The sequence below is a fragment of the Asparagus officinalis genome, chromosome 5, assembly GCF_001876935.1.
Source record: "Asparagus officinalis chromosome 5, Aspof.V1, whole genome shotgun sequence".
Taxonomy (NCBI): domain Eukaryota; kingdom Viridiplantae; phylum Streptophyta; class Magnoliopsida; order Asparagales; family Asparagaceae; genus Asparagus; species Asparagus officinalis.
Window position 1 is genome coordinate 128,022,097 of NC_033798.1, and position 11,495 is coordinate 128,033,591.

General features: G+C 37.4%; 2 protein-coding genes across 4 annotated transcripts in view; both read right to left on the reverse strand.

The window, feature by feature from the left end:
• LOC109841255 (cytosolic endo-beta-N-acetylglucosaminidase 2-like) lies at positions 205-4,760 on the reverse strand. 3 transcript variants are annotated; one of them, XR_002247213.1, is made up of 5 exons: positions 4,014-4,408; positions 3,853-3,933; positions 2,998-3,074; positions 1,253-1,385; positions 205-614 (listed from the first exon to the last, which is right to left on the reverse strand). XR_002247213.1 is itself a non-coding variant. In XM_020410167.1 (5 exons), the coding sequence occupies exons 1-5, from the start codon at positions 4,551-4,553 to the stop codon at positions 516-518; spliced, it is 519 nt and encodes a 172-aa protein (XP_020265756.1). In that variant the 5' UTR covers positions 4,554-4,760; the 3' UTR covers positions 205-515. The 3 variants fall into 3 exon arrangements, 2 of the variants coding, with proteins under 2 accessions (XP_020265756.1, XP_020265757.1); XM_020410167.1 differs by lacking the exon at positions 4,014-4,408 and adding an exon at positions 4,425-4,760; XM_020410168.1 differs by having other exon boundaries at positions 4,179-4,408.
• The window catches only part of LOC109841257 (zinc finger BED domain-containing protein RICESLEEPER 2-like), a 33,109-nt gene continuing 31,542 nt past the window's right edge, over positions 9,929-11,495 (reverse strand). The window contains exon 5 of the mRNA XM_020410170.1: positions 9,929-10,205. The gene's annotated coding sequence lies outside the window, so the exon portion shown is untranslated. The remainder of the gene's footprint in view (positions 10,206-11,495) is intronic.

An 11,495-nucleotide genomic window follows, 5' to 3' on the forward strand; every position in this document is an offset into this window, starting at 1 on the left:
CTTTGTACTCTCCTTGAATTAGTGAAATCTCCCCATCCTCTCCCCGTGGACGTAGGCAAATTGCCGAACCACGTATATCTCTGTGTTTGGTTTGATTTGTTGTAATTGGCTTGATTTGTGCAAGAGTGTGGCTTTCTTCTTCGGTGATCACAAGTTCATTGTGTGTGCGTGCAACGCTTCCGCATAGGCGTGCGGCAAGATCCATGTCACATCCTCTACGTGAGTACTCCACGAGTCAGCTGACGGGAATTTTGTGCCTTCTGAGGAATTTTTTATGCTGATATGACCAAGAGATGCAAAATAGTCAGAGCTGTCATCTAATTTTGGTTCCTCTTGGTCTTGCTTCTTCATGTAGCCACAGAGATACATATTGGTTATTGTAGAATCATTCATCGCTATACTAGACTCATGTAAGATCCAAGGTGCACCCATTAGGTTCTCTCTCTTTGTTTTCTCCCCCGTTACACAAATCACTGGTCCATATTGGTTTTAACTTGTCTAGGAAGGGGACATCATCAGAATTGACGAAAACTATGCATGGAAGCCTGTTTGTCATCGCTCTCAGAAGTTGATTGGAGTAGCAGGCTCATCTGAGAATTACCATTCGATTTTACCTATATGGAATGATATGAAGAATAAGCCAAAGGTTCAAGGAACAGGTGAAAGAAAATGGAGTATTTGCACTTTAAATATCATGAACAGATTTAGCACATATGGCCTACGGTTATATCATGTCAGCTGAGGGTCAAATGGTTTTATTATTATTATTTTTTCGGTGTGGGGCTTTTTTTTTGTTTTTGTTTTTGTTTTTGTTTTTGTTTTTGTTTTTGTTTTTGTTTTTGTTTTTGTTTTTGTTTTTGTTTTTGTTTTTGTTTTTGTTTTTGTTTTTGTTTTTGTTTTTGTTTTTGTTTTTGTTTTTTTTTTTTTTTGGGGGGGGGTGTTTTAAATTAGTACTGAATTTTGGCATGCTTAAAAAGATCTCATGACCCTGCTTCATCTAATTTGGAATGGACTAAACTTCTGTCATCTCGCTCTGTACATTGACCGAATAAAGAATTTATCATGTAGCTAAGAGAAGATTTAGAATTAATACTCACATAAAAGGAAGTGAAACTCCTAATATGGATATTGAAGAAAGAGTAGCCTATGTACTAATCATGATAAGAATATTTCGACAATTCAACCAAAATTCTAAATAAATTCAGTATTATTGCAAAATATAGATGGGCAGATCATGAACATGGTTACTTACGGAATATGTGAACGTCACAGGTAGATCTCTCAAAGGGAGTTGTCCTTGGAAGATCCTTGTTGTGAAAAACTCATTTCCTCCAAGATTTCCTTTGCATGTTATATTGCCTCCTCCATTATAAGATTGATCAAAGCTAGCGATTGCAGAGTACAACATATAAGACAAATTAATTTGAACTTCTTGAACCAAAACTGCTAAGAAATAAAACAAATCACCCAAGATAAGCAAATAGAATAGAAGTACATTTATGACTGATAACAGTACAGGTGAATCAACAAATGGGCAAGTATGGATAATGGCTCCAAATAGATGATATAATAGTTGAAATAGTGTCTTCACATTTTCAGTAATAGATGCATAAATAGGTTTTTCATTTCTTGATGGAGAATGTGAAATCCGCATTTTTGAGAACATATAATTGATTTCAGAAGGCAGAAATGTCTATTTTCAGATGTAATGTCATTAGAACTTAAATCAGTGGTACCTTTTGCTTGTGAGAACCTATAGTGGTTAGTTTACCTGATTAGTATAAGATCGATGTGTGGATCAGGTATGCAATCAGATAATAGCACTTCCATAAAGAGTAAAAGGTATGTCAGCAGATCATGAAGTTATGGTAGACACGTGCCTAAGAAGATACTTCTTGCATTATCCTTTTACAGTTAAGGACACCCTTGAACATACCTCAATGTTATTTTTAAATACCCTTGTGGGTTTAACACCATTTACAACAACGATCAAATACAATTCTTTTAATGCACCAAATAGAAATGAAGGAGGCACCACAAACCGAATTGAACAAACTTTTATTTGTGACCATTAATCAGACATCAATTCAGTTGCAAGAAGGTAATCAAGCACAAGAACAGGCAAAAACAATCAAACAATAACAAACTCATTATTCACATAATAAGAAAAGTTGAGGCACATAATATTTGTTATCACTATTAACTATTAAGACATGACCCATAAACTAAGTTTATTATACCACGCATAGATACAACGGTATAAAGGGGTCAGGATCCGATTGGATCCAAGAAAGATCCTAAGCCCACATCTAATGTCCAAAACCAAATCCAGTGGCATTTAGGTCTTCTCCTCTCTATCTATCATGTTCTGTCTGGTTGAAATCTTTAAAAAAAAATCCAAATTAAACATATTTTCCATCCGTCTAAGTGCTATTGAGATCAAATTTACTGAATATAGATTATAACATTCCTGATTGAAGTTCATACGCCAAATTTCGTTTGCTTTACTATCATGGTGTAGATGGGTTTTTGACCTAGTAGGAAGTAATATCTTGACAGTCACAGAATCAGACATTGCTAGGAACTTAAGGTGTAATTGACTAGAATATGATTCTTGTATCCAAATAGCAATTGATAATATTACAATAATACTGTCATGCAAATTACTGTAAAGTATAAACAGTCATAAACAGTTCTCAGTTGAATGATTAATGACAAATACATTTTTCAACATTGATAAATAGTTGTTAAATGATGATTATTGTATATAAGTGCTTTTGTGAATTGTTATGCGTTGTTAGGTAGCTTACATCCAGAGCAAAACCAGTAAGCTCACTGAATTCATTTTAGCACAGAAAAGTGAAACCCAGTTATTATCAAAGATCCTACTGGTTCAACATACCATTTAAAGTAGCCAAACTTCGTCTATGGATTGTAGAAGACTCGATATCGACGATGATAAAGTGGTATTTGATTGAATGGCAGAGCAAAACTTACTTGATGAAGACTTGTATATTAGCTCGTTTAGAATCCCCAGGTTTGTCAGGCAAAAGCACAGGTTCTTCGAGGAGGGGCTACGACAGAAAATATACAAATGAAATCAAGAAATGCAACAACAGAACTCAGTTCAAGCAGAAACATAGGCATGTGTAAATTTGTATTTGAAAATATATTGATTCTTGTCTTTTATACGCTAAGATGGAAATTCTATAGTATCTGTGTTCTCTAGTAACCCCACTAATGCTGGCATGAAAGTGAAGTCCACTTACATTTATATTACAACACATCAATGGGAGCATATATGAAGTTTTATGAGAAGAATCAAACGAGTGGCAATGGAATTGCCTTGTACAAAAACACAATCATCTCCTTCCACTTCTTACAGTCTGTATAAGACCAGGTAAAGCAGTCTTTATATTAAGTTACAGTGTAGGTCCATCTAAAGGAAATGCCGACAAATGGGCTCAACGTTAGATAGTATGTCAATAAACAATATCATTAGGGTGTCATTAGGGTATTTTAAATAACATTTCCGACCATAGACCTGGACGGCTGTACATAAGACTTTTTCGTCTCGATATTTTCGTACAAGAAATATAGAACCTGAGGACAACCTCCGCAATTTTAATAATAAAGCTATGCAGATCTAGGAACCATTATGAAAAGAAGAATAAAGAAGTATGCATCAGGAACTAATAGAGAACCATTATTGTTCAAAAAAAAAATCATAAAATCGCGGAACCATAAAAAACATTAAAATACAGGATATTAAATTAAGGCCAATATATTATTTTCAATTTCAAATGATACTAATTACGCATTATAAGACAAGAACTGTCTCCAATTGAGTACCTGGATGCCTTGACAAGAAATGTTATTCCATGGATTCTCAGCTACCTGCAAACCTTTGATGGAAAACTGAAGACCATGACCCTGAAATATATTGACAGAATAACTTAAGATATGATGATACCACATGTTAAGTCCAAATACACACAGAAACTTCTCTTAACTGTTGAAAGAACTACTATACTGAATTTGGGGAAATATTAATTGCATCAAAAGAGAGAAGGAAATGGTGACCGAAGGCAGTTGAAAGATAAGAAAAGAGAAAAGTTAGTAGGTTAATCATTTAATGTGATGTATTTGATACAGTACAGTTAAACCAACAAATTTACCAAAAGATTAATACATCCTGAAGATGCTAGTTTCATTTGGCTCTTTGGTTTCATAATACATACTGAAGATGCTAGTTTAATTGGCTCTTTGGTTTCACATCAATCTGAATAGCTGTAATGAATCTTATGTGAATAACGAAGATGATAGATACTGAAAGGGTTAAAATTAGAACATGGTAAATTAGACATTCTGCATCAACAGTAAGATTTTCCAACATAAGGAAACAAGGCTCTAGAGTATCGAACATCTGAACTTGCTCTTTTTTTCAGCCCTGGAGGAAGAGTCTGTGGGGGCCCATTCCAAACAATAAATATCAACTTACAATATTGACGACAAGCGACATTATAAATTCTCATTGGTTTATATGGCGACATTGCCTGTTATACTACGCTCACTCATTTCTGTTTGTTTCTTTTAATCCAAAACCTTGTCAATTTAACCTAATCAAGCTGGACCCAGTTACCTATTAGACAGACCCTATGAGACATTGGTTTATATGGCGACATTGCTTGTTTGGATTGAGGAGAATGAGGGTGAAGGGAAGTTAGGGGAACGATTCACTTCCATTCACCTTGTTTGGGAACACTTAGGAGGTGAAGCTAATTCACCCTAGTTCCCCTTGGTTCACCCCCTAATAGTATAAAATTTGTTACCCCCCAAGTTTGGGTGTAACCAAGGGGAAAGGAACTCCCTTCCCTTCCCTTCCCTTCCCTTCCCTTCTCTCAGTTTCCCTTAACTTCCCTTCACCCCCTACAAATCCAAACAGGCCCAGCTATGAAGCATTCCCCATGATTGCTTAATAAGACCCCACCAACTGCACAGTTGAAATAATAACCTTGATTGGTGCTAATATACTTATTTGAAGGAGATTAATTGAAAAGACGACAGTGCAAAAGTAGATAGTTCCTTACCTATGTATCAAGTGAAATTTATACTATGAAATGACAGAATGAGAAAGATAATGATGCAAAAAATAAATGTCAATTTAATTGCATAAACAAAAGTCAGCTCTTCATGAAGCCTTCTAGACATTGTGTGGGCAAAAAGAGCTAAGAGAATTGTCCATTGAGTTTTGAAAAATATACAGACAGTATAAAAAAAAAGTTCCTTGTCTGTACTAATTGTAGAATACTATTATGAATTACAATGGTGAAGATACATATGATGCAAAATAAAAATTGACTTTATTTTATAAATGGAAGTTAACTTTTCATGAAGTCATTTAATCATGTCATTGATATAGACAGCTAAGAGAATTAAGTTAAGACTGTTGTGCGCGGCGCGGAAGCGTGACAACCAAACTGGCGTGCTTCGAGAACCAAATATAACAATCGTCGAGATAAAGGCCAAACAAATCAAAACAACGGCACAAATCCAAACACAATAGTTTTATGTGGTTCGGCAAATTGCCTACGTCCACGGGGCAAGAAGGGGATTGAGTTTTCACTAATAGAGAATAAGAGTACAAACTAAGATTACAAAACGCTCAAACCAATCAACTAATCTCACCAATAAATCTCTTAATCTCTCCAAATAAACCCTCAAACAATTGCTTAGAAAAACTCTCCTTTTTCTGTGCTCCGATATCCCCAAACCAATCTCCAATCAAAGCCAAAGAAACCCTAATTCGTATGTTGGTATTTATAGAAAACACCAAACCCAAACAGAATCCAAATAGGAACTCTAACTGTGCAAAAAACCCGTCGTAAGTCGACTTAACAGCGGCCATAAGTCGACTTGGCAGAGAGAAAAACAACAACTGGAGAACAGATCGTAAGTCGACTTAACAGTCTGTATAAGTCGACTTGCCAGAGCCAAAAACCAACAATTCTAGAGCAGAACGTAAGTCGACTTATGGTAAGTCGACTTATAGTCGGCTTACCATAAGTCGACTTATGCCTGTGCATGAGTCGACTTATGACACAGCGACTTATAGTCGGCTTACCATAAGTCGACTTATGCCTGTGCATGAGTCGACTTATGACACAGAATCTGCAAAAAACTAGAATTTTCCAAATTTCTCCACAATTCTCCACCTCGGCGAAGTTTTCCCAAAACTGAGCCGACACCAACCAAACAAATGCCTCACTTATTGCGTCCAGTACGCCATAGCAACGGACTCCACCCACAACAAGTCGAGACCCAAATGGGAGTGCAAACACTCACCCCAAATATCGATGTCGCTCACCAAAACGAACTGAGCCTACACCGACTACACCAAATGCCTCACGTGTTGAGACCCAAACACCGACTACACCAAATGCCTCACGTGTTGAGACCCAAATGGGAGTGCAAACACTCACCCCAAATGTCAATGTCGCTCACCAAATCGCCCTCACGTGTTGAGACCCAAATGGGAGTGCAAACACTCACCCCAAATGTCAATGTCGCTCACCAAATCGAACTGAGCCTACACCAACTACACTAAATGCCTCACGTGTTGAGACCCAAATGGGAGTGCAAACACTCACCTTAAATATCGATGTCGCTCACCAAAACGGCTGCATCATAAAGACTGCCTACGTATCCTCTTGCCCAAAGAATCAAGCCTTCACGTAGTTCACCCAACGGCCTCCAAAGGCCCTCAATCCAATAGAAGAGTACACAACCCTTCATCACCAAATCTGCGACTGATAGCACCTCCAATGACCCCGAACTGACTCAATCCAAACACATCCATCTGAGGTAAACCAATGGCCATATCCAAACTATATCTACCAGCTGCACTCGAATCTATCAACTCGTCATCCGCATCCAAATCCAAATGACTCACACGCTGTGTCACCTCAGTTGGAATCTCCAATAATGCAGAATGACCTGGAGTACGTGGAGTAATCTCCACCTAACGTGGAGTAGCATCACTCTCCACCTGCTGCGATATCCAAACGACCTGATCAACACTCTCCACCTGCCGAGAGTCAAAAGTGACTTACCTGCTCAGAACAAAATCAGAAGCTCCTAAACGATAATCAACTGAGCCTTCGAACCCCAAACGCGCAATCGGATCAAATCTCACATCCTCGATGTGACCAAATGCTGGGCATCCAAATATCTGATGCAACCCAAAATCTGAAACAGCTCCACCAGATCCAATAACTCCTAATGCAGCAGTTGGCGACCTGTGACTAAGATGACCCAAATATATCGAAGCTCCAGAACCAATGCTCGACAACCAACGCCGATCCTCCTCCAGAAAGGAACGACCCATCGAAACTGTCATCTCATCTCGTCGCCTCAATGTTTCCTATCCAATGAAGTGTTTCAAATTGCCGTGAGCTCGGCACAAATACAGTAGGTCCCTCTTGTACCCCCCTCTACAACCAGAATAAAGTACCTTCACCTTACTGCCAATGTACTTCTTCAACTGTTGTTGACTATTAGGACTTTAAAACCAACGGGACTTGGTTGCAACCCTCAAATGCCTAGTACAATCCCCAACATAGGAAACTAAAATACTAATTTATCTTCCAATGATGCCTCTTTGGAAAGCCCCCAAATGCCTGACTGAACACCAAATAGAAGACCCCTCAATCATCAAATAGAAGTGCCAAACTCCACCTCGGTCTCCTTGCTCATACCAACGTGCTCAAAAGGACTTCAATATACAGGTCAATGGCACTTCTCAATAATCCAATGCACCGTATCAATAAACAAATAACCCAGCCTCAAATCCTTCTATCTCGGCCAACTATCTCAAAGCACCAACAAATGAAGAATAGATCCAAACTGATAAAGGAGAGAATTTTACCTCCAAATGAAACCCTAACAAGAGTCTCCAAACGATCTCACCCCGCACGACGGCAACGAGATCCACAAATAGGAAAAATCTCACCTTTATCTCCAAACGAAGCCCTCGAAGAGCCTCCAAAGCGATCTACTCCTCCAAATAGCCCAAGCGCCAACAAACCAATGCGGAATAAACGAAGAATAGATCCAAACTAAAAAACAAACTGAGATTACAAAACGCTCAAACCAATCAACTAATCTCACCAACAAATCTCTTAATCTCTCCAAATAAACCCTCAAACAATTGCTTAGAAAAACTCTCCTTTTTCTGTGCTCCGATATCCCCAAACCAATCTCCAATCAAAGCCAAAGAAACCCTAATTCGTATGTTGGTATTTATAGAAAACACCAAACCCAAACAGAATCCAAATAGGAACTCTAACTGTGCAAAAAACCCGTCGTAAGTCGACTTAACAGCGGCCATAAGTCGACTTGGCAGAGAGAAAAACAGCAACTGGAGAACAGATCGTAAGTCGACTTAACAGTCTGTATAAGTCGACTTGCCAGAGCCAAAAACCAACAATTCCAGAGCAGAACGTAAGTCGACTTATGCCTGTGCATGAGTCGACTTATAACACAGAATCTGCAAAAAAACTGGAATTTTCCAAATTTCTCCACAAAGACATGTTAGAATATAAAACTATTAACCCTTATCTCTCACCATAATTTTAGAGTTTTTTTGCAGTGGCAGGGACTTTAAGATGGTATTACGGCAACACAGATTCTAATCTTGTTGGACACAAATTTAAAGCCGATTTTAGAAGATTGATACCGCGATGTGAGTCTAGGATTTTGCTACTAAAAGGAGATCTCAACCTGCATGGACATGTTACAATAGGAAAGGAGAAATTTTTGAAATAAACCATTTTTAAATTTTAATTAGCAATTTTATTTAATTAGCAAAATTTTTACAACAACCAAACATTTATCCCAAATGTTAGTGAAGAAGCATCCTAATTTTCCATTCAATTTCTGTTATGGTCATCTCCTCCGGTAAGCTAGTCCTAATCGTATCATTCTTAATTGCTTCTAACCAAGTCAGTCTAGGTCTACCTCTAGATCTCCTAGCCTTATCAACTCTAACATTATCGTTTTTCTTAATCGGTGCACTAGGGGGTCTCCGTTGTACATGACCAAACCATCTTAATCTATTTTCTCTCATTTTATCATCAATAGGAACAACCTCTAATTTACTGCGGATGCACCCGACGGAGAAGCATCTAGGTCATGATTTTCTACATTAGCATACATGAGAAAAAACTGTCCTATGATTAAAATAAATAAATAAAACGGAAACTTCACAGAAAATTTGGTTTTGATATATGATTTTGATCTATTGCATTGATGTTACACCGAGCTAGAGATTATTTATATTAGATCTGGTGCATACAAGTTTGACTTGAAAATAGAGCATTGATTCAAAAATTATTCTCTCCTCGATGCATTGTTAATGAAGTAATCCGGAATCGTCGAGCACTTTTCACCTTCTTGTTGTTTGATTCGTGATTCGATATTTATCTGCGAAGATGGGATTAATTTCAAACATATATATTGTAGATAACCTTCTTTAATCAAGTAAAAGATAGGGTAATTATCATGAAAGACCTTCAACTTCGGTCACTTATCAGAAGGCTCCCCCATCTTTTTACCACAAGAAGGCATAATACGTATGACCCATTTCTCCCCTGCAGCAGAACTCATGAGAAGTGAACATATACGACTGGCGAAAGCTCAACTTGCTCATCTATCAAACATTTTCTTTCAGAACTTTCAGCATGAGACCGTGCAGCTAAAAGTTATGTTCGACAACAGTACAATTGCTTTCAAGAGTAGTACAAGCAATGAGTCAGGTATACTCAAATGATATCTTAAACAGCCACTCTAGTATAAATTCTGCAACATGCAATCCTCAGAACTTTGAATGCGCAAGCCTCAGAACTTTCCCAACCCAACAATATTAATAGAGCATAACATTCGTGAAATACACCATGTTCCACTGTCAATATACATGAAGTTAAAGAGCAAAGAATTAATACTTAGGGAAGGATTGAGGTGGAATACATCAATACTTTATCGTATTAACTACTGCTATACAGAGCACAATAAAAGCCCTTGAGAAATCAGTTAAGAGGACAAATTCTCCATGGATACCACATGAAAGATGGAAGACATCTCGATTAGAAATCCAGACGCTGGCGATGGACGCACAACCAGAAAGGCTATTCGATCACCTGTATTCCCTGCAGAGCCAAGAAGATAGTATCAGCAAATGAATTTAGGACCAACAAATTCAAATTTTTGCAAAGTTACACCTTAGAAGAGATTAGCCAAATAAACTACAATGCAGATGGATGTGAACCAAGTTGACTTAAAAGACGTTAGTGGAACCCGTCCCTAAAACCATGAAGACTTTTGTGAATGGCTCTTCAGTACAATAGACTACCCTTTAATTAACATGTCAACATTTTTTCACCAAAAAAATTAAATAAAAATAAAAATAATACCAAAGCAAATACAGCAAGATGTCATTTTTAAATGTAATAATCTCTTGAACAGCTCTAAACAAGGAAATTAAGGAACACAAGGTCATGTTCCTGAAAGGATTATTTAGAATTTCAACATTAGCTGTAGATCCAACTGATGCATGGTCCAAAGTTCAAAGATGGGATCACCTTTGCTTATGACTATTGCAGATTCTGTATCTATCTAACAGATTCACTAATTGCTAATAAGCAAAAAGAGCTCAAGGACACATCCTTAACGAGATTAACTTGCACAATGTCCTTGAATAAGAGTTTGGCAATACAACAAGACCACCACCGATCATTGTTTCAATGCGCGAGGCGCAATGCGGGGCGCAAAGTCAGTTTACACGCACATGCGCAAGGCGCAATGCGATGCACGCGCTCGAGCGAAGCAAAGTGCACTCCATACCACAAAAATTTTGAAGATATACAAGATGAATGAAAAAATATATATTTGTGAAATTTCACATAGAAAATACCAAGGACTCAAGATAAATAAAATATATACTAGAAAGTAGAAATAATTAATTGAGAAAGATCGCACATCAAACAATCAAGTGATCAACCATCTTAGCAGTCAACCGACTCAACACAAAGTCTGAACAAACTTTAATCATTAGCCTATTGTTAATTCAAAATAGTCCAAAAACCAAACTTTAATAATTGCCTATTATTAATTAAAAATCAGTTTACTAGCTTACTACCTCAAATCATTAACAGTCAAACATTCAAAAACATTGCTTTATAGTTAAACACCCAATAGCATCTTAACAGTTAATAGTTCACGTGAGAAGAAGAAGAAAAAGGAATGGGAGCAGCAACAAACATAGAGAACTGAGGTTGTATCAGATCAAACTCAATATAAAAAAGTGAAAAAAATGGAAAAACAAAGCAGAGAAGGAAAAGGAAAAAAGGCAAACAAAAACAAATGAAAGAAAGAGAGGAAGAAAATACATCAGTTCCAAATTTCGATCACTGCTCGCCGCTGCCGGCTCGTCGTTTTCT